We start from the raw sequence: 24,600 nt of genomic DNA on the forward strand, positions 1-24,600 counted from the left end.
TCAGTCAAAATTAAGGGTAGAACTTAGGGTTATAAATGAATTAAATGTGATATATTCATGGTCAAATAAGAATTTTGTTTATATTAGTTCAATATGTACTATATCAATTAAATAAATATATTTAAATAACTTATTAATTTAAATGAATTGGCTTAAAAGGTGAATTTGATTTTATAAATTTATTTGTTTATTTTAAAAGTTTATTTAATTATTTAATTCTCTATTTACTCCGAATGATGGAACAAAGGACCGTTGATAAATTGTGAAAGTATTTAATTAGTGGATCAACGAGGTAAATAAATACTTATAAAGGTTAAAATAGGAGGAAAGAAAACGTTAATAATAGTTAAAGTATTTCCAATCTCTTAATAATATATTTGGAATATGCTACATGGTTGCCCACACTGTGGTCCAAGCTTTGAGTGCTATAACTTCATGATGATGTTTATTAGTTTGTCCAACATGAATGCACGAGGCATCGAATTGATTGGCGATGGCACTGTCCTTAATTGTCCATAGGACGGGGTCCCCGCCGGCCGGCGACCGTACCCACGAGCCTCCCGGCTGATCAAGACATCATCCATAGATCAAATTTAGCTTTGCTCTTAGCTAACCCACCTTATTAGAGTCTAGCGGAGTTGATGGACCGCATTTAATTAGGTTAAGATAGATACATTAATATTAAACACTATGTAATCAGAAATGACAAAAATTCAGTTTTATATTGATTGAGACACAAGTAGAGACGAGCAATCGATTAATAACTGAAGCAGAACCAAATTAACTAAATGAATTTCTGAATTAACCGATATTTTGCTCAACCCTAAACTCAAGATACAATGAGAATTATCACCCCTACATTTGGTAAATGAAACGTCTAGATCATTCGTAGAATCTCTAGAGGAGACTTTGAAACAACTTCAAGGACCGTCGAAACACCGCGAGTCGGTTTCGGGCATGTACCGCTGATAACATGCTCCTCCTTGTCGTATTTATTCCGAAAGGCATCCTCCAACCTCCTCCCTACTCACCCCTCCCTATGTTCTAAGGCATGATCCCCCCTGGGGCAGTATAAATTATTGGCATCCCCCATACTCATCTCATTGTCAATGCATTCAACCCCTCGAAGCACCCCTTCATCATCTCCTTCCTTGTATCCATCCCTGCCTCCTCTGTGGTCCTCCTGCAACATGGTGCTGGTTGGGGGCAAGGGCTGGGTCCCACTCGTGGGCCCCTTCCTTTTTGACCCTGACATGCCAAGCCTTCATCAAAATTATTCTTGCAAGGACATGAGATGACATGGAGTCACAAGGACCAAAGATGTTGCTGTCCCAAATCTGGTTGCTCCTTCCAAAATGCTGGTGCAAAACATGATCAAGGAGCATTAATTAATTGTGGCATTTGTAACTTATCCAAATCTAGATTTACTGAAAGGGATCAGATTCTTGGGCCACACAGAAAACCTAGACAAATGGGGACAGTGACAGGACTTTTACCTAAGAAAAAGACTTGATGGATGAGCAGCAATTTTTTATGATTTGTTTTCCTACCTCTTGGTGCCAAACAACCAACCTCGGTCAGAGTGGAGCCTATATCATTGTGCCCACTCAGTTTCTTAGCTTTTGGAAGGGGATCTGTTGCACTTGCACCAAAAGGCATCAGCAATCTCCACGGAGTGGCAGGGACTGTTCCTGCAAAACTTGTGACTACTTGAATGAACTTTTCTTTTAGGGATGCAAAGGTGTGGTCATCTCATCTGGCTGATTTGGACGCACAGCCATGCAACACTGCAAAAGACAAGACACATTGCATACATAGTCGGTGTGGTGAAAGAAAGAGAGATTGATTATTCAAACACTATGCACACACTAGGGAGGTCCCCCTCTGCATTGATGATGAGCACCATGGAGCAGTGTGTGGGGGAGATGGATGAGCCTTTTGACTGACTCACAAATCTGAACAAACTAAAGAGATTATTGCAGTGCTTGATCATGCATGTTGTTTGTCATAGAAAGAGGATTTCAGATTGGAGTGGAGGATGACTGTCGTCCTTTCACGAGCTGCTGCAATTTCCAACCTCGTGCAAAGTTATCAATGTGAGGTTGATTGAGGAGGGGGGGAGCCGGTTTAGGTGTGCCATTGATTGTGAGTAGTCATCATCCAACTAGTCTGAAGTTTTACTGGTCCACACGCCTCCTAATTTCTCCAATCTCTACAAGAAAGTTGAAACACTGAAATGATTCAAAAGCTTTGAATATATCACAGACACGAGTCTGAAACAGATAATAATCTATCACAACAATGTGTAGTTATTGAAGGCAGGCAGGATCCGATGCTTCCACAGCTAAATAAACTCCAACCAAATGGTTTCCGTTGATCTAGACTAACAATTGAAGATGAGAGAGCATTGTTGTAGCCAGTTATTATGATCCATGCTTGAACAAAAGTGCAGAAAAGCCTTAGCAGTTTCTTCAAGGGTCCATCCCAGACAAGAGCAAAAGCTCTAAAATTAATATTCAACCAAGCTGGCTAAGAGTTAGTTTGTATGGTGTAAAGCCAGTAAATTGCACCTTTGTCCATTGTGACTATACATGCATCCAACTTGGAATGGCGACATGAGTGTTTTTGAGAACTCGTAGCTTCCAACCAGTTTAAATGGACTTGGATACCAATAAACAAGGTGAGTCTAGGTGATGTAGAAGATACAAGACATGGAAAAGGGTTTCGGTGATACTCAACCCATTTAAATGTGCATGGATAATCACCTTAGCATCATTAGATAGATACAAGTAAAGTGACTGATAGATACTATGATGGGGAAGAGAGTAGAGGCGACAACTCATGCCTTTCAGTTATTTTTATCAATATAATATACTACAACATTTTACTATATATTTATCAAGAATAATTTTACATAAGCTAAGATTGATTAAATCTTCTATTAAAATTAATTTTACTTCATAAATAGATCAATTTGTATGATCCATTTATATATTAGGGACTTTGAATTTTCTTTCTCTTAAGCATATTTGGGGTCCAGTCAAATTGCATAGATCGTGTGGTCTTTGTCTACTTTTACTATTCCTATATGCATTTTTAAAATTATTTGAGAAAGAGGAAGATCAAAGAAGACTTGGTTAGCAACGATAAAATATGATAAAATTTATTTAAACATAGATATATAGTAGGGAATTGAATCCAATGACATAAGAGGATCCATATGACGCCGTTATTATTGTTGCATTTCAAAATTTTATATGAAATTTGAGTCATTTTATATATATTCATTTTTGAATCAAATTTTGCTTCCTGTATATTTGCAAATTTCACTTACAATAAAGGATTTCATATAACTTATGGAGACTCAAGTTGACTCAAGTTTCAATTCCAATCCTTTATTAGAATTATTAGTTATCAAAAATAACAGATTTAGAATAAAAAATACAAAATATTCGCTTACTCTATATTTGCAAATGCATCTATTATAACCTTCAAGATCCACAACCACTTGTGTATAGACATTTTTCATGTGCAATACTAAGATTATATTTATTGGGAGACCTTTAAAACATATCCTCAATCTACAAGATAAGTCTGAGACTAATAAATTTGATCCATAACGAGATTAACCAAGGACATAACTTGGACTTCCAAGAACCCAGACATGCCCTCCTATTTGAATTTGGACTTGTGTAGGTCCATCAAGGTGAAAATAACCATTTTACCTTACAAATGTCTGTGCTTAGCCAATTCCAATTTACTAATGGATTATTTCAGTTGGTTGAATGAATAGTACTGGTTGTGGGTTGAGATAACAAGATGAAATAAGAGAAAACAGGACATTTTGGAGGTTTTATTTTATGGAGGCAACACATATGAGAAATATCCATGGATCTTGAACTACCACCTAATGCTAGATTCGACAACTCACATGGTCCAAGGAAAATTGGCCTGTCCTATGGGATATCAACATAACTTTCAAAAGATTTTTCAGATGTCACTTGCAATTGATTTAGAGCTTAGGATGAGGTCAAAAGGTGTGCAACTGTTGGAACATGAACAGTGGGCAATGCCTCAACTAAAAAAGTAGCATAAGCAATTAAGGGGCGTCCATGATTATGAGGATCAATGTTAAATGGTGCCTCGATTAAGGAAGAACTACGGATTGTTAAATCAATGACATAGTAAAGGAAATGGAGGAGAGCAAACAATGGAATACTCGTCGACGTTTTGAACACAAAGTAATGATGGTTTGAGGCAATTACAATGAAAACAATGGGAGATAGATAATGAAGGACGTTAGGGGATTTGATACCTTTTAAGAGTTTAGGAGAAATAATCCTTCATTCTAGCGTTTGCGATCTCGTGCTGAGCCGGTCAAAACGGACGAAGCATTTCGTTTAGCCCACCGACCAGCACCTGCACGAACTCGGCACCAATCCCACTGCAGTCGCAGAGGCGTCGCGACGCCTGCGGTCGCACAAGAGGGGCGTCATGGAACCCACGGTCGTGAAGGAAGGGTGTCACGGTGCCCGCGGCCGCGCAGAAGGGCGTCACGACCTTTACAGTCACACAAGAGGAGCCACGAGACCCCCACGGCCGCACCGGAGGGGCCGCGCGACCCCGCGGTTGCACCAGAGGGGCCGCACGACCCCTGCGACCTCGCCAGAGGGGTTACACGACCCCCGTAGCCATGCCAGAGGGGCCGCGCGACCTTGATGGTAGCGCCGGAAAGGTTGTGCCTGTGCTAGAGGTTGTGATTAGATTTTTAATTAAATGTTTTTTAAAATTAAAACAATTCTCAGGATGGACGGACGAATGCATGGGGAAATTCAATGAGGCTTAATTAAATCATAATAAAAATATTTAATTAAATAAATATTTTATTTATTTTAATTTTAAAAATATATAATAAATATTTTATTTATTTTAATTTTAAAAATATATAATAAATATTTTATTTATTTATTAGTTATGCAATTATTTTTTTTAATAATCTAATTATCTCTAATTTAAATAAATAATAAAAAAAATTAAAAACCTAATTAAATTATTCAATTAAAATATATAAAAATTAATTTAAATAAAAAATTTTAATAAAATATTATATGTTTCTAAAATCCGCGGTAGAGATCATGCTTGAGGGATCACGATTTTTAGTCTTTTTGATTTAGTTAATTTTTTATTTTTCAAATATCTATTTTTTATAAATAAACTATTAATAATAATAATTATAAAATATTAAAAATTATTTCAAAATTTTTAAATAATTTTAAATTTTAATAAATATTTTATAAAATAATTTAAAATTTTTTAAATAATTTTAAAATTAAATATAAATTTAAAATAATCTAAAAAATTAAAAAAATATATAATTCTTAAACATTTCAAATAAAATTTTTAAAATTAAAAATTTACAAATACATTAAAAAATAATTTAAAATTTTTAAATAATTTTATATTTATTTTTATAATTTTAAATTTAGTTTTAAATTTTAAAAATTACCTATTGTTTAAAATATTTTTTATAAAAATTTAATAGGCATTATTTTATGAGAAAATATTAAAATATAAATTCAACATCTCAAAATATAAACATTAATAATCAAATATTAATATACATTTATATTTATATTAAAAAAATATCAAAACTATATCGGTACGGTATGATACAATACCGAAATCGTATCGTTCCGGTCCGAGACCGAAACTTCGACACAGGTCAAGATTTTAAACCTTGCTTCATTCAATATGTTTCTCTAATCATAAATGCTACACTATTATATAGGAATTACAACACATCATAATAGGAAATGCAAATATGTTAATATGTGAATCAAGAATTAGAGAAACATACTAGAGGTCAATTGAGAATTAGTTAGATACGGATCTAAATAAAATTATATCTATAAGAGATTATTAACCTTTTGATTCACATTGGTATACTTCCATTAAGCATATCAACATATATTATATTTCCTTTTATACCATATATGATTAGAGAAACATATTAAATGAAGAATTATTTCTCCCAAACTCTTAAGTGATTATTAAAGCTTCTCTGTCATTCTCGTTCAACAATCATCATAAGCTCACTTTGTTCTCACTACAATCACCTCGTACCACTAGTATTTTCGTGTTTGAAACATCAACGAGAAAGTCAACTCCCCTTGTGTTTGGTAGAATGGTTGTGACCTTTCCTTCTCGTACAACATTGCTCTCCTCCCCTATTTCCTCCACTATTCCATTGATTTGATGATCCATAATGCTTCCTTTATAGAATTGTTGTCCATTAACAATACTCTCTAGTCAGAGGCTTTTCCCAACTGAACACCTTGTGACCTCACCCTTGCCTTTAGGTTGATCACAGACAACATACAACATCTGAAGATTCATTTGAAAAGTATCTTGTCATCCTATAATACACAAATCATCCTTGAGCCATATGGATCTTCTAATATGGCATTAGGCAGTAATCTGGAAACCATGAACATGTCTTATATATATTGTCATCCTGAAATTTGTGCAAATCATCCTTAGGCAAAGCGATCGCCAACTTGATAATTCCGAAAAACTTATTCATGCTCAATGCAAATTGAAGATACTCCTAGCATCTCCAATTTGAAAAGGAAGGACAAGGTTGGGTGGGTGGTTTCAGATATTCTACACTTCCTACTTTGTTATTTCCTTGTATTTGATGATTTCTATTCTACTTCGCAACTATGTACAACTTCTAGTCTACAAGTAACAACAGTTTCACTCTAAAGTTTATAGGTAATCTCTTTCCTTGAACAACATGCATCAAGAGGATCGACTACCTTTTTCATTATCAGGCTCAATTTTCTAATATTATTATGGCATGCACTGTGTTTTAAACAATAAAACCCAGTACTACACCTAACGCTATTGTGTGATATTAAGCAATTGACGTTCTTAATGTCCATAGCAGCACTTATAATGTACTGGTTTTTAATTACTTTCCCCCCTTTGCAAAAGATAAAAGATTAATCTCGGTAGTAAGTTGTCCAGTTTGAAAACAACCTGAGTTTCAGAAAGGTGATTGACATCCATATTAGCATCGGAACGCATGCTATTTGACAATCCACATGTGACTTACTAAAGCTGTTGCACGAGTTACGACAGTTAGTACACGATTTATCACGCACAAGGTGCTGACCACCACAAAGTTTAAGTTTCACAGAACTTAATATACTTTCTAAACTGACCTATACAGAAAAATAGACATTTTCTTGTAACTTACAGGATACATAGTATGTAAAACAGCACATTCTCTTTTTGCATTATTTCTTTTTCCTTTTTGGATTAATTTTAGAAGATCTCGTATTATATTTGTTTACGTTGGAACTTTAGTTCAGCATCGAGTAAGAGTTCAGCTACCAAATTTAACTTGGGAAATGCTAGTTGAAACAAATCATCCATCAACTCTTAAAATAGTGGATCAACTGTTTTCTGCAACCAACGAAGTCAACTTCTGAATCAAATGGAACATTTAACCCTGACATCAAATTAGATTAAAACTAAAAGATGTTAAAGTTTTTCTTTAACATGTAGACAAGTCCAGTCTCTTTGCTAGCTTAGTTGCATGCATAGACATTTTGATGTAATCAGGTGAGGTAACAGCTGTGTATATTGACTAAACTGTTGAATTAAGCATAGCTTAGTTAGGCTAATGTTGCTTTAAAGCATTCATGCCGTTATCATAGGGTCCTATCTTTTCTCAAATCAACACCATTTCAAATATGCTTCATTTGGATAAAGTATATCGATAGAGAGGATAGGACCCATGGTTCTTCCATGGTTAAAAATAAGGAATAATTAACTTCTTTACTGAAGAAATGGAGTGATCATTTCAAACCTACCAATTGGTTGATGAAAATTGATGCCTTCTTGAGAAAAAAGTACTCCTTAATAATCCTGCAGTTTAGTGCAGTGTATTGATGTCATAGTAAACCATATACGGTCACCAAGCTGCAAAAGGAAATTTCAGGTTATTCAAGTATTACACAGCTGAAATAAGTTTATAAAAAGGAAAATGAACTATCTCAAAGGTGTTGTAAATAGGCACCTATTCAGCTTCAGTTCCAGAAAATCAGCCAACTGGCGGCATCAAGTAATAAATTGAAACACCTGACGCACAATTCATGGTGGTGGGTCAATATTTGAGATCAACTAACTTGTGTATAAGTTCGTATCATAAATATAATTTCTTTCTGTATAGCATCACTGCATCAACATTTGGTAAACATGAACAGTCATTTACTATGTAAGTTCCAAATCTGAATTTGTTTATTAAGATTCTTTCTGCAACAGACATTCAATAACACTCCATTCAGAATACTACAAACTATAAGCACTAATTATATTTGGAAGAATCAAACCATTAAGCAAAGCAAGATACTCTATTTATCTTTGCTTTAGAGATTTTACAGATCTGGCATGAAATTTGCATGTTACCAAATCTAGCTCATCATTCACTCTAGATCAACTAAGTCAGTGATAATCCTAGCAGCATTGCATAACACTTCTTTTCTGATGAGTTGGCATGTTAAATCATACAACGAGGCATGCTAAATTGCTAATTCAAACTATATATAGTTTCTATTGAAACTTGGCAAGATTTGAATTAACCAAGCTCATGACCTCACATGTGGACCCAGACCACACGGGCTCGTACCTTAAGATAATTAACCGAAGTTGACAACAAGTCTTCAGTGAGCTAGATTTGTTACATGTAAAATTCAGCCTAGATAAAGTAAACCTATATTAGAGTTAAGAATTAACTCTACAAAACTAGAGATACAACTTCCCATTAGCCATTATTTAGTAGCGATCGAACCAAGATGTGTACCTTTAAAAAACATATTCTGATAGTCACGACATTTTTACTGTAAAGAATGCACCTGGAGTCAGAGGCAATAAAGTCCAATAGGTTCCACTTTCATCAATGCAACAACTATGCCACTGGATTTGATAAATGCCCTCAGGGAATGCAGAAACATCCAGCAAACAAGATGAAAATCCCTGGCCTCTTTTATTTGGTCGAAAAGATGAAAATGCAATCACCCATTCATATCCAGGACTATCCATAAAGTTAATTTTATTGTCCTTCCGAGTGGTATCCTTTACATGCATCATTAGAAGACTATTCAACTCGAGCATTTCATCAATCTTGAAAGCATTGAAACAATCTTCTTTCCCTTTTTCAGGGGATGATTGCTTTGATGGTTTTGCAGCAAGAATGGAGTAAATTTCCATAACTTTTGGGCATAGGGCTGTTGATGCATTCTTCAGTTGGATGCACAGACTTAGGGACATACAATCACCGTGTAGGACAGATAGTTCACTTCTGTTCCCAGGGTCAGCATTTAGGATGAAGAGCTCAGCACCAATACAAGACCTGCAGAAGCAGCTTCCCTTAGCATTTGTTTTTTTTCCTTTTCTGTACATAGGCCATAATGTCCAAAAAGCCATCTTAGACCCCAGTCACAGAACATGACTTAATTATACTCGAGCGCACAGGCGGTGAGGGCTTATCAATTAGAATACTAGAGAAACTAAGCAACCTAAAAAAGGGTAATACAACTCAAGCTGCCATGGAGTGGAGAGAAATGTCTACTACTTCTATCCCAGCAAAGAGACAGAAGCAACTGAATTGATTAAATACAAATGCACTAGTGAAAACCCATCTCCATTTTCAAGTGATAACAGACAGGTTCACATTAAACCAATTGAAACCAACTTTTTTCCCCCCCAAATCAGAACTCTCTTAAACTGAACCCAAATGCAAAATTAGCAAATATAAGTCAAGTTGAAAGGGAATGCATGTATGCAAAAGCATGGGAAATGGAAATTATGGAATACTGTGTTTCAGTTACCGTTGTTAGTTGAGCTTGGGGAGTATTTCACTGAATTATAGACAAACTGCAAGGATTGAAATATTGTAGTGTTGTTATTAAAAAAAAAACTAGCACACAGAATTTATAGGACTCAATATTGTATTTTATAACTCAACTAATGATCCTAAGAACTTTAACAATCCCACAATCACTGTAGCATAGATATTAATCTATACCTAGCTTGTCATATAAACTTGAAAAAGAGCTTAGAAAAGTAAATTAGCATAGATTAATACACTTCAGAATGATGAAAACAAAAGGATAATATTAGAGCAGCAGTTGAGAAGTACAATGGCGCAATGCTGTTGATTGATCTATAAAGAAATGACAAGACTCGATCAAATCATTGACAACAATCTTCAGAAGAGAGATCTCAAAAGATAAAGCTGGTGACAAACTTTAAAGGATTTGACACCATCATTTTCTTAATTCCCTTCAAACTAAAGAGGCCATAGGATTTTTGAATTTTACAAGATTAAAATGGCAGCTTGTGAGAGTATAATAGATAGATTGTGGTGCCAACATCTACCCTTAAGGTGGAAAGTGAATATTGAAAAGAGACCAAGTAAAGGTCTATATTTACCACAAGAGATAACGATATCAAAGAGCAGATGTAGAGAAACAAACACTCGCCTATCTTTTCAAAGTCATGACTAACAAAGTTAGAAGTCTTTTAGGCGAAAGTGAGATAAAGGCTCTAAGCATCTATTCTTAATGAGCAAGAAATTAAGTTTTCAATCATTTTAGTTTGAAAAAGGTGTTAAGATAAACAGAGTAAAACCTGACACTGTCTCTGAAAGAGGAGTTATATTGAAAAAGGAGAGATAAAAATTAATCTTATTTTAAATGATGTACACAATAAGGAAAAGTGATGGTGTGAAGTGAGACAGAAACTAGCAGTTCTTTAGGATAGAGAAACATTTGAAGATTGCAAAAGTAAATGCTTCATATTAGTCAACTTTTCTTCTTACTACTATTATGTTTCGTCTCTTTTTTATCGATCCCCTTTTATCTACTCCTTTTTCTTGCTTCTTTTAATTGTCTCAATCCTCTTTCTTTTCATTTTTCTCTCCTTTTTTTTTTGAGTATTTCTCCTGCTTTGCCATTTTTATTCCACTTCCCTTTCTTTAACTCTCTCTATATATATAGGATTGGGTCCAAAAGATTGCTTGCCTTTGTTCCTACCCCCTTGAATGTACCTTCTTTTGTTAATGGGCTTGGTCCGCTAGGCATAAGCCAAACAACAAGAATCATCAGGAAACAAGGTAGGAACATGTCAACCATCACAACATACAACCGTTAACATATCAAGAGTTGATTTTGCATTCAACAAGGCATGATGCAATGGAGATGAGGGAGCAAAGGAGCTTTATTTTGACATGACACCTACTGAATTGTGATAGCTAGTAGTGGGGCGGAGTACCATAGTTAGAGAATATGAGTGGAGAGGAATGATGTTTGTAGTAAATGAGGAAGTTAGATCCAATGAAGTAGAGGAGATCTTTCTTCAAGGTTGGTGTTAAACCTACATCTGAGGGATGTTGTCTAGGAAATGGGAAGATTTCTACTACATCAAAGCCAACAATGGAAAAGGGTGTCTTTCCTTGCTGTAGAGAGGAGGCTGGGAGTAGAAAGGGACTACCACCTTGGCAGAGACGAGGTTGCAGTGGATTGAGAAAGTGTTGATGATGGCAGAGGAGGAACCCATCCATGGCTCCACTCAATGATAATGGATGCAAAGAGGACAAAAGATAAATTTGGGGATTGTTCACCTATGAAGGTTGAATGATATTCATTGCTTGACCTAGCTAATGTCTGTTACTATGTAGGCCATGGTGTGAAGAATGTGGAATAGGGGAAAGGTTGAGAGATGAAGAGGTGGTCTATAACAGATGGTTCATTTGATGAAAAATAATAGAGAAAATAGAGTGTGGTGGTGAAGAGAAAGAAGGCCACATCCTCAAATTAACTGGCAGTCTTACTCTAAGTGTAATGGAGAAGAGAACAACAACCCTAGGAGAACACTTGCACTAATAAGACGAGAGAAATGAAAATATGATTTTTTTTTTTTTTTTTGAAAAAAGAGAACTATCCAATCATATCATATTTATATAGGATTCAACACAATACCCTACAACTTAACTAATGTGGGATTACCCTTGCAACATTTATAACCGACGAACCTAGTAACTCTAACAATATAAGATATATCTTGAAATGCAATTTTACTTCAAAAAAGGGCGCCATTGATTTATTTAATACCACAAGACTGAAATAAATTACATCTGTCCATAAGTATAACATTAGAGATACCAACCTGAGAGTGAAAAAATATTTGGGAATATGGAAAGGTATTTCCATCCATCTTCTGAAAATATCACAAAGAAGCCGCAGCCCACGCAATGACAATAAAGGTATCTCCTCACTTTTCGCTCCCTTCACTTCTTCTTGGATGCTAAGAGTACTTGATATACAGAAGTTAAATACCTGCAAATTATCTCTCTCTACATAATCAGGAGTAGCAGTACATATTCCTGAACATGACTGCCCATTTTCATTGCATAAGGCAGCCATGGACATGAGTTGCCTAGAAATTTTGTCATCTGTGGTCCAAAAACGCTCAATAAGGTCTCGCAAGATCAAAGTGGATGAAAACTTCGGGACATTTCTGTAAGCAGGTGAACATGGGAAGTGCATGGTAAATGCAATACAAAAGGACAACAAAGAGCAGTGAAGTGCCATTGATGAGATTGCCTTAAAACTTTGGCTGTCAATATCTAAGAAAGATGAAGCAAGAAGATCATAGCATTTGGCTAAATTGTTCAACCTGAATGACTCGTAGGCCAAGCCAGACATTAAAACATTCAAATTTTGTGTAAATTTTGTACCGTGCAGCATTTTGTTTTCTTCCTCATTACAAAGGTTTATAAAAGATGGTACACTAGAATTGAGCAATACAAGTGTATCAGCCAGGATATTAAACAACTTAGCTCTAAGATGGAGGAACCACCTCTGGAAATAGTAGATGCCATCTGAAACACCAGCTGATGCTAATGTTTCTTCTGCAGAGCATATTCTACCACAAACTTTTGTGAATTTCCCATCCCATCCACTCAAATTTGCAATTGTATCATTATCTCCTCCCATAACAGAGGTCAAGATTTTGCTATAGTTCTTAACTGTCTGCAACCCATTGACCAATTCTCTGCCTGCTTTGGGAAAAAGTAGCAGTTTAATTTCACTCTCACTACCAGCCAACAGCATCAAACACTTCAACCAGCAAAAAAGGTTTGCTGAATCTATATGATCCATCAATTTCCTGAAGGCAAAAGTTGCTGAAAACCACAGACCTTCAAGACAAGAATATTTTCCAGCTCTATATGCTGCCCAGTAATTTCTCTTTTGCAGCATCCTCTGAATGAATTCCATTGACTTCCACTCCTGATTGACCCAGCAAATGTTATCATATATCCTATCAATGCTACCAGACCCTGATTCATCTGAATTTTGTGCTTGATTATCAGCTTCTCTACCTAAGGAGCATACAACAAAAGGATCCTGGCAGAGGCAGAAAATTTCATAAGCAGCACTACTGGCATACCAGCTATGCTGTATACACTCCACTAAAAGCTTCACCTTCTGACGAACTTCACTACTAAGAGAAGCAATACCATTTAGTTTTTTCATATAAGCATTCATGAATCTGATTATGCAAATTGCTATTTCTGAATAAAAGAGATCTTGCTTATGACACACTTGAAGCCCCCAACTTTTCATATGAAATTCTTCCTGAGAAACTAATTCACGAATGCCTTCCAACGAAGATTTATCATGTATACCCTTGAGGGTCTGTAACATACATATTATCCTATCTAGACCTGTCAAAGGTGCTAGAGGATATTCTGTGGCCAGAAGTAGAATAAGTCTAAATTTTCTCCTGCATTCCTGTATTAAATCAGTACAGGACATATCAGTCTCCATGTTTATACCTCTCTCGCTGGGATTAGTTATAGTTTGGTTAATCATATGTGTTAAATAATCTACAATCATTGATATAACTTGGCATTCAATTGCTGAAGCATCTATTTCAGAGGTCAAAACATTTGGATTTCTTTGCAGCTCAAAGCACCTCCTACACCACTTAGTAGGTACTGTACAACAATGCCCTCTCTCTGCCATCTTAAGGCTGCACAAGATATGCACAAGAAGCTGATGAACAAGACTTATTTTTGTCCTACTGGACTTTTGTTCTGATATCAACAGAAGCCTCTTAAGAAAAGCGTGCAGGTCCACATATGTTACATCTGGTAGCACACTGCTGAACAACTGCAAACAAGGATATATGGTTACTATGGATAAACAAAAAAGATCAATTTAATACATGAAAAATGTACCTTGCATAGAATCTTTAAAGCTTTGCATTGAACATGCACTTGATGATCATTGTTATCAACAACATGCAGTAATTTCAAAATTACACTCTCATTGGCATTAAAGCAGCAAGTAGGTCTACCAAAAGAGAAATATAGACATTTTAAAGCTCTAACTTTCAAAGGATAAGTAGTATCGTTGCTTAGAAATGATAGGAGTAAGTCAACCTGCAAGAATAAAGAAACTCTAGTAAAAAAAAATTATTCTAGATAATAGAAAAGCATATTAGCACACACACTAGGTCTAAATATGGAAGAAACAAAGTGAAGTACAGAATGATGCAGGAAGTATCACTTCAGCATTCACTGCATTAACTATTTGTTAACATAACCAAAGCATTTTTTTAAGATACAAAAAAGACCAAAAAAAAAGTTATAGAACAGTCTTAAAGTCCATCTGCAGATTATACAAATATTTGTGTGAGAAAATAATAACTAAAATGCCATTCCTCAAATTCATAGCTGTGAACTGGATGTATAGACAAACCCTATTTGCCGAATTACTATGTTCTGTCAGTGATTTCCTCATTTACAATTGTAATTGAAAAAAAAAATATGAAAGGTGAACTAGAATTTTCCAATAAATTTGAGAATATAGAAATATAATCCACAAGGTTAGCACACGTGTTCAAATTACAAAAATGGTTTGGGCTTGGATGACATGCAATGTATATTAAAACATATAATTAATGGTTCTTAAGTGATAAGTAGTACCCATATTCCAATATTTTAGGCTTCCGATCAAGATTTATAACCATGTTACACACCATTAGCTATAGGAGTTTACCTTCTTAACATGATTATATACAACAACAACCAAGCCGTCTAACTCTGCCCATGACAAACCAATCATGGCCGGTCCCAAGCCCGGATAAAGGATGAGAATTGCGTTAGGTTGCCAACCAGCGTTAAAAGTTAAAACTATGGCAAATGTTCTAACATGATTATATAAAGAAAAAAATCAATGAAACTAAACTGCTGGGCACACTTTAGTCGGAGAGAGCATTTCGTCAAGCATAAAATTATAAATTACACGAAGATACCTGTTCAAAGTACAAGGTGGTTGATTTGAAGGCTAGCTTTGAAAGTGAAGACAGCATCTCAGCTTTAAACTCAACATTTAAAGCACCCAATAATAGTTTCTTACCTGCCTGTAAATGAACTAGAATTTAAAAAAAGATCACAAGCAGACAGCATCTCAGCCTTAAACTCATCATTTAAAGCACCCAATAATAGTTTCTTACAAGACTGTAAATGAACTAATTTTTTTTAAAAAAAGATCACAATTGTATTGAACTATAAGTATGTTTTTCTCTTATATGAAATTACTTGCAGGATAGATACTCACTCTTTCTCACACAGTTAATCATGAACTACAGAAGGAAAAATATTTCAAAATTTAATTCTTTATTATTGGTGAAAATATGGAAACAAAAAACAATAAATCTTAGTGTTAACTTCAAGCCAGCTTGCCTTGTTCATCAATAATTCACATTAGGAGAATATTCTTTACTAAATGTGCATTTCCAAGCCCAAAAACTGCATCCAAGTATCAGATCTTTCTTCATGCATTTAATTCTACCTTTTTTAGTTTCACTTATATACTTAAAAGGATGGGGCATATACGATTTCGTTAGCAAATTTCTGTACTACCACTGTTAATGCCGCAGCTATAGCTCCTGACCAAAAGAATTTCCATACAAAATTAGTGGATGAAGTGATTCCACTAGAGTATACAAATAAATTATCTAACCAATCCAACACTACAAGCATAGACAATAAGTAGTACCTGTCCACCATCAAACAAGCAGACCAAGCACAATTACCAGAAAGAAATCTTCTCATCACAAACAGTGTTTTTTATTGAAAAAAAAATGTTACTTATCCCACTAGGCAAACTAAAAAGCTAAGGCCCTCTATTATTACCAAAGCAAGGCACTAAGTAATATAAATATTTAGAGGTAAATATAATCACTGATGTAAAATATGTATCTACATCCAAATTTAAAGCTAATTAGCCTTATAGTATGGGGAACTTGGACATATCATCAACTCACTAAGGTGATTCTGTAGAAGAAGAAAACTTTGACTGATGCACTATTTTTTAAGCAAATTCACAAGTTCTCTCTCCTTCCAAGGTAAATGCAACTGAGAGAAAGAAAACAATCAATGAATTGTAAGGCAAGGTTGTGAATGGAGAGTGTTATGTTGGGGAAGGGAGCTCTTTGCATTTGCCACATTCAATGGCTTCTTTTCAAATTTTTGAAATTTGCAAATCTGCATTACAAGCTAAATTATGGTAGAAAAAACATAAAGAAAACTGATCCCACACTAGTGAACATTAAAACACTAAGAAAATGGTTATCTTTGAAAAATTGTTATTATAAAACTATACTAGGTTGAGGTTCACCAAATAATGGGTGCAAATTAATTACTAACTAGGCATATACAATTGGGATTTAAACACAGATCGGCACTCCTGATGGATTCAGAGATCTCATAATGTCAATGACAAAGAAGCAACATTCAACAAAAACAAGTGGAGCATGGATATTAATTGAAGCACTATGAAGATACAAGGAATGTTGCATATAACATAGAAATAGGATCAATGTCTAAGTAGGCTTGAATGAGCTTCATAGCTTAATCAGGATTTTTGTATCTGCCACCTTGTTCTACTTAAGCAACCAAACCATCTCAAATCAACAAATGAAAGGGGTGTTTCTTGTACTGTGTAATATGATACTATGAGCAGCAATGCCAAGGTGCTCAGATCTCTCTTGCCCTCATTGTGTGTTTGGACAAAGCACTCAAATGCCTTTCTTTAGACAACAGAACAAAATACTTATTAACACCACCATTTGCAAATAAGAAGAATTCAAAAGAAAAGGTTGGTGAGGCAGAAATATATTAACTTTTTCTGCAAATGCTTTCAAGGCACCAGTAAGCTCTTTATTTCAAATGAATTTTTCTCCAGAAGGGTGCCAGACGCAACACCAAAATCAAACCTCAAATCAAATCACATAAAAACTTAAGAAGAAAGTGTTGATGCAAATATAAGTATCTCACACAAAGGAAAAAGACATTAGAATCTAAAAAGGAAATTTTATTATCTAAAAACTGCCTAATAGATGAGATCGTAAGTGCTTTATAGTTAGACAATAAGACTTTATGACTCATTCTTGATAAAATAGTGGCTCGATTCATCCAAATCACTCGTTCTTCATAAACTAATGACTAGATTCATCTGAATCACTCTTCATAAAATAATGACTTGGTTCATACTTTTTCAGTAAAATATAAACAAAGTTCTCTAATAGATTTCCTAGAAATATAATAAAATCTAAAATTTCAATCATCTTAGACAACTTCAAAATTTTAAAGAATTGTTAATAGAATTTGAAAATCTCAAATGTGTGATTCTCCCTAACCAAGGGAACCTTAGCTCCAAGCGAATAGTTATAACTTTCTTCTCATGGTTTCCATGCATAAGTAGTGATGGCCTTGTCAAGTCTATTGAGCATGATTATATTGCTATACTTCAATGAGCGACATTTCAAATGAGTTAAAAGTATTACACTTTTACTTTTCTTGTGAGCCTTGACTCTTCCTCCTCACAATGTAGCTAAATAAATTAGGCGTGAGTGCTTCAAAACTGTTCGTGGTGTGGTGTGGTGTGGTGTGGTGTGGTGTTGTATGGGATGCCGCGATAGAAGGGGTGGATGTCAAGCAGTGTAAGTATGCAGGTTGGTGATGCTAGGTTCTATGCAAGCAGCACTATCTATTACTGACAGCATACAAGAGAACCAACGAGGCAACTCAGGGAAGCAACAGTAGGGCAGAGGCAGAGAAAGAGATGCTTTGATTACGGAATATGACAGGAGGGATCGATAGGTTGGAAGAGTGTGGTAGGAGAAAGAAAGATTACTCTCTTCTCTCACACCAACAAAAAGGGTTCGTTGTGGCTGGAGTTGCTCGAGAGATTAATGGAAGCTAGTGTTGTTGGAAAGAAAGTTTGCAAAAGGAAGTGGTGATGAAATTGTTGGCAACAAAATGGATAGTGAAAGAATGAAGGGGTTAGGATGAAATGGCATTGACAATGTGAGCACAAAAGTGATAAAAATGGATGAAACTTGCGAGGAATCACGCTGAAGTGGTGAAGGAGATTGCAAACACCAAATTAAGAATTCTGATCTAATACCAAATACCAATTAATACAATGCTAATATCACAAACAATCACACAAACATAAAAGACCTCGCAAAATCAAAAGAAATTTTTATTTACTAAAATATGCTCTAATATGTGGGATCTCAACCCTTTTTAGAAATTGATAGTAAAATCTTGTTCTTTCACAAAATAGTGATTCAGTTCGTTACAATAAAAATTAAAATTCTAAATAATTTTTAAAATTTTTCCAGAAATATAATAACCTCTAAAATTTTGATTTGCATAAACAACTTTAAAATCTTAAATAATTTTAAATATAATGTAAAAAAATCTCACCTATGTTAGTTCCTCAAGACCTTCAAGTGAAATTTTAAATCTTTACCGAAAGCACATCAAAACTATATATATACATATATAAAACTTAAGTACTCTTCATGATTTCCACAATAAATGGTTTAGTTCAATGTAGACTCGACCCCAGGCCGGGTCTGGCCCGAACCCCGACTTGGACCCGGCCTGGGCCCGTAACCAGGTCAACGGGCCGGTTGCCCGTTGACCCGGTTCGCCGGGTCGAACAGGAACCGGCCCGGCAAGTTGTCAGGCCGGTTCCGTTGGTGCAAAACCAGCGGACCGCCGGTTCGGCCCGCCGGTTCAACATTTGTTTTTTTTTTTTGACCGACTTGAACTGCAGGTTAACCGGCGGTTCATAGCCGTTGGGAGAGGGTGGGGGGTTTTTTTGGGTATTTTTTTCAACGGTTAGGATCATTTGACCGTTTTTTGATCAATGGCTATGATTTAGTGTCCGTTACTATCAAAACTCTATAAATAGAGAGCTTATTTCATCATTTTCACACACATCTTCTCTGCTCTTAATCTCAATTTCGTATTCTCTACACGCTTTCGTTTTCAATTTTCAATTACAATGGAAGGAGGTCGCGGAGGTGCGCCATCTCAAGCTCGGAAGGGAAAGGAAATAATGAATCCACGGGAGGAGGACCCCAACATTCAATCCACCGATGATGAGATCGAGCATCTTCCGAATCTGACACCCGAAACACAAGGAAGTACCGATGCAATTACTTCTAAGGTTCGGGAACTTCCTCCTCTAAAGTCTTCTATTTTCACTAAACATTTTGAGAAGGTCACTCTTCCGTAGGGAGAAATGCGTGCAAAATGTAAGCACTACAATACTTCCTACAAATTCCAAGCCGGCAGCGGCTATGGATCGTTGAAACGACATGTAGAAATGAAGCACCCGACGGAATTTGGACTCGACCGTTCTCAAACACACTTATCAAGATTTTCAACTAGCGGTAATACCGATTCCAGTTTATTTTTATATTCGGATAATAAATTAAGAGAATCATTAGCTAAATTTGTTTCTGTAGAATATCTTTCTTTTAGTTTTGGATCTAAATGTACATTTTAAGATTTTTGTAAAGAATCTTTTAATCCATGTATTCCTAGAACTACACTTACTCGTACAATTAAAAAATTAGTAAAACAAGGAAAAAAGAATTTAATTGATGAATTTAGTAAATTAGATAATAAAGTTTCTTTATGTTTCGATATTTGGAGTGATCATTGGCAAACACATTCGTATATGAGTGTGACTTGTCATTGGATCGATAACTCTTGGAACCTCAAAAAAAGATTGTTAGCTTATAGAGTTTTTGATGAATCACATAATGCTCATAACATTGCACAATTATTATGTTTAATTTTAGAAGAATATAGCTTATCTCATAAAATATTTTCAATATCATTAGATAATGCTAGTTCCAATACTGCTTGTATAGATGATCTAAAATTTGTTTGTCAACCTATTATTGGCGGTTTATTTTTCATATTCGTTGTGTATGTCATGTTTTAAATTTATGTGTTTAAGATGGTTTAAAAATTTTAGAAAGTTATATTAAACCAATTAGAATTGCAATTTCTTATTTATGGTCTCATCCATCTATAATGAAACAATGGGGTAAGTTTTGTAAAACTAATGGAATGAGACCTAAAAAATTTCCACGTGATGTACCAACACGTTGAAATTCAACATACCAATTATTACAAGATTCATTTGAATATAAAGAATTATTATGTTCATTTTTTGCACAAAATACTAATACTAATATATATTTGTTTTCACAACAATGGAATATTTGTAGTAATATTTGTGAAATTTTAAAAGTATTTAATGATACAAACGAACAATTTTCAAGTGTTTATTATCCCACTGCTCAATTAGTTTTAGAAATTTTTTCTAATATAGTATTAGTTTTAAATAAACATATTAATAATGAATCTTTATCTCCTTGCATCTTAGCTATGAAAATTAAATGGGAAAAATATTTTTATTTTATTCCTGAAATTTATTTAATTGCATTTGCTTTAGATCCTAGATCTAAATTAGAAGTTTTACAAGAAATGTTAACTTTATATTATGACGCTTTAATTCCAATTAAAGATTATTCTTCTCCTGATCCAGTTAATATTATATATAATGTTAGAATTTATTTATATGATATTTATAATCCATATTATGCAAAATATGGAACACAAATTAATATTTCTAAAATACAACAAGCTACTAGTAGTAATTTAAAACTTACAAAAAAAAAAGGGCAGCCCGGTGCACGAAGCTCCCGCCATGCGGGGTCTCGGGGAAGGATCCATTGTACACGGCGAAGAGGACAAAAGAACGGACAAGCGTCGAGAATTCTCAAGTTCCACGGGAACTTGAGAATTATTTTATATCTTAAAGTGGTGGTCACAGAAGGCTCAAAGCTTTCCCGTCCTCTCTGTGATCGCCAAAAAAATTTTAGCTTGTCCAGTGTCAACTGTTGCTGTGGAGAAGACGTTCAGTGCCGACGGCAACATATTAGATAAACGCCGATCAACTTTGTCTCCCGACTCATTGGAAGCCCAATTATTACTGGATGATTGGACTAGAACGAAGAAAAGAATCCAAGGACTGCAACTTTCAGATGACGAAGTTGAAGATTTTGATACTGAAGGAACGAATACGACAGGAACGGGAAATGGAAGTGAGTGAAAATGTAAAAGAATAAAAATGTAAAAGAACTACATGGACTTTGATTCCCCTAAGGGGATATGTAGACAACTTAAATAAGTGCAAGCCTTTTTTTCCAATAAATTTTAATTTGTAATTTGTAATTTGTAATTTGTAATTTTTAATTTTTAAATTTTTTAACAAAATAATCTTGAACCGTGATGAACAATGAACCGAACCGTGAACCGTAACCGTCTTGGACGGTTAAGGTTAAGGGTCGACCTGCCTAGAACCGTCAAACCGATAGTTCTGAACCGTCGAACCGTCGGTTCCGAATCGTGGTCAGGTCTAGTTCACTTCTAGTTGCTAGTAAATTAATAACCGAAGAAATATAAAGTTGATAGACATAATATACAACATGCTATGAGAAATGAATGTGAACGAAGTGCCTAACTTCAATGGCCAAGAGAGCACTTCTTAGCAAGTCATTGAAACTAAACATGAGATTCTGCTTTTACACTGCCCAAAAGAAAATAGGACATATCTAATGTTTTGCATAGTCGGAAATTTGCGAACTTAAAAAACCTGAAAGAAAATAAGTGAAGAATGCCATCCCTTGACCATTGTTTTTTCTTCTATAATTCCTTACAAAAACCATCAATATAACCCATGTAGTCATAGAAAAAGCAAGGAGTTGTAAGAGAATTCAACCATAACCTAGCATCTCAGCCTAAGGAAACTAGAATCCTGAACATAATTATACTGTAAGTTATAAAATGACTATTCAATATTCCTATTCAGAACTAATAGTAAATCAACTTAAGGCAACTTTTTGTCATAAGCATGATGCACCTTGTATGCTTTGGATGCAACCATAGATGAGCATTGCATTCTAGGAATGGCATGAATTGCAGCAATGGACACAACAAAGGGCGACATTGATGAGCCAACAATATTCAGCAGTATTTCCAAAGTGATGAGCGCAAAATCCTCAGATAACAAAGCAAAGCATCCTGCAGCAAATAAAGATGCTTTTACCTGCAAAAAAACAGATCACAGGACATACCAAATTAGTGTCCCTAGTATAAGAATAGTGAATAATTTATATCTAAAAATAGTGAATAGTTAATATATCCTAATGTGTTTAATACATGATGCCGATAAACACCATAAGATAAGAGCACGCTTAGGCTGTTGAAAACAGGCCTTCTGCTTTCCATTGCAGTTTCACTATTTATTTCTCAAATGTGTACATAGTAAAAAGACAATGATATCATTACATGAGATACTGAGAAAATGGTATTTGAAGAGAAAGAAAAGTAGGAAAATCTAGGATCACCTCAGAGATATTGGAAGATTGCAGGCTCTGAAGTACAATGTGTCTTATGTGAGTACTATCCTTGGCAAGATCAGCCCAACAACCAAAAAGCCGCAACGACAAAGTTTTAGCTTCAGCATCACCTGTGTCATAAACTACTTTCACTCTTTTAAGCATCTCTATATAATTAGGTACTCTTCTCTTTGCTAAAATTCCATTATACCGTTTTCTTTCCTTCCTAATATGTGGCATTTCTAAGAGGAATACTTTCAAGACACATTGCCTTGTATGGTTATCTCCACACTTAAATGCATTGGCAAGCCGAAGAAGAATGGTGTTTGCAAATGTTCTGTCCTCACCTACAACCAAATTGTACATATCCGCAATTTCCCTTGTAATGTTTAGCTCCTCACTCCATGTTTGGAGTATTGGTCCCATCTTCTCAATTGCTAGAATGCGTTTATCTGGATATACAAGCATGGGTAAATAGAGAGCATAAAGCAAATGTAAGTTTCAAGTGAGAATGACAAGAAGCACCAACAAGCAGCATTGAGATACATTGTTCTACAATAGGCTTTTAAATATAATATTCACAATATTTTTGCTTCTTTTTGTCCATAATTTCATCAATCCCATATCCCAATGATACAACAACAATTTGCAATCCTAGTTCTGAATTTGGTTCGCTTATCAATTTAGCTGTAACTAACAAAATTTGTGTAAGTTGCTATCATTGACCTCATGGCTGAAATAAACCTCCAGGTCTCACTCTTCACTTTTCATGCTCATACATAAAGAAAGCGCACTTCTTCTGAGCAAACTAGAAAACATAACAGAGAATCATATTTCCAGATAGATAAAGTGTGCTCATGCTAGCCTCCAAAAAACCTCCTTTTCATTTTCTACGGTTGCAAAGAATGCATTGGATAAATTCATGGTTGTAGAGAGATAGAATTCTGTAGAAGAGACGACCAACCTGGGCACTTGGAGCGAAGGCCCTTCTCGAGCTCGATGCTCCACGTCATAGCGCAGGCCGCTGGAATTTTCTCCATCGCCCGGCGATAAACCAGTAAATAAAGGAGACAGGGAGACCAGATTCGAGGGCTTTCAGAGGCCGCCAAATTTCGGAGAGTAGCCGCCAAAGCAAGCTTCAAAGTCACGGGTTCCTTTCCAGACAAGTTAGTTAATCTATGCGCCTCGTACCGCCACCACCGAGCACGACGAATACCTGCGATAGCACGCGGAACTACAGGAGTTGCGCCGCCTGTGCTCGACAGTGATCGCGAAGAAGAGCAACGGAAGCGCCCGCTCGCGGCGCGTGAAGAACGAGTGAGACGAGACCAGGCCGCCTGCCCTTCTATGGCGATATTAAAGAGGCCAAGGCCCATATTATTAGACAAGGATTGGCCTAGGCCATCTGTGATTTATGAGAATTTGTTTCCGTTGTTTTCTTAAAAATATAATTTAATGATTGTAAAAAAATAAAATATTTATTATAATTTTTTTTTATATTTGACCATATAAGTATAATAAAGTTGTAAATAAATTAAACAGGAGTAAATTTAGAGATAATAATGGAGTAGGGTGGGACGGATTTGTCATCCCAAACCCTGAATTATATTTCCTCCCGTAAGAAAAATTATAACTCTGAGGAATTTTTTTATCAAACTTAATAATAAAAAAACTCTACCCGAATTATATTTCCTCCAGTGAGAAAAATTATGGCTCTGAGTAAATTTCTTATCAAACTTGATAATA

General features: G+C 35.2%; 1 protein-coding gene across 9 annotated transcripts; it reads right to left on the reverse strand.

Moving 5' to 3' along the window:
* Positions 1 to 1,739: 1,739 nt before the first annotated feature.
* On the reverse strand, positions 1,740 to 24,188 carry LOC121996417. 9 transcript variants are annotated; one of them, XM_042550388.1, is made up of 11 exons: positions 23,819 to 24,188; positions 23,202 to 23,306; positions 22,864 to 22,985; positions 22,377 to 22,562; positions 15,391 to 15,498; positions 14,312 to 14,515; positions 12,235 to 14,243; positions 8,870 to 9,418; positions 8,087 to 8,148; positions 7,881 to 7,989; positions 1,740 to 2,212 (listed from the first exon to the last, which is right to left on the reverse strand). In XM_042550388.1, exons 1-8 carry the CDS (start codon positions 23,892 to 23,894, stop codon positions 8,893 to 8,895), a joined length of 3,336 nt encoding a protein of 1,111 aa, XP_042406322.1. In that variant the 5' UTR covers positions 23,895 to 24,188; the 3' UTR covers positions 1,740 to 2,212; positions 7,881 to 7,989; positions 8,087 to 8,148; positions 8,870 to 8,892. The 9 variants fall into 9 exon arrangements, with proteins under 9 accessions (XP_042406322.1, XP_042406321.1, XP_042406319.1 ...); XM_042550387.1 differs by having other exon boundaries at positions 22,864 to 22,997; XM_042550385.1 differs by having other exon boundaries at positions 1,740 to 1,787; positions 1,870 to 2,212; positions 22,864 to 23,306.
* Between the last annotated feature and the right edge of the window lie 412 nt (positions 24,189 to 24,600).

The sequence above is a fragment of the Zingiber officinale genome, chromosome 6A (genome assembly GCF_018446385.1).
Source record: "Zingiber officinale cultivar Zhangliang chromosome 6A, Zo_v1.1, whole genome shotgun sequence".
In the NCBI taxonomy this organism is placed as follows: domain Eukaryota; kingdom Viridiplantae; phylum Streptophyta; class Magnoliopsida; order Zingiberales; family Zingiberaceae; genus Zingiber; species Zingiber officinale.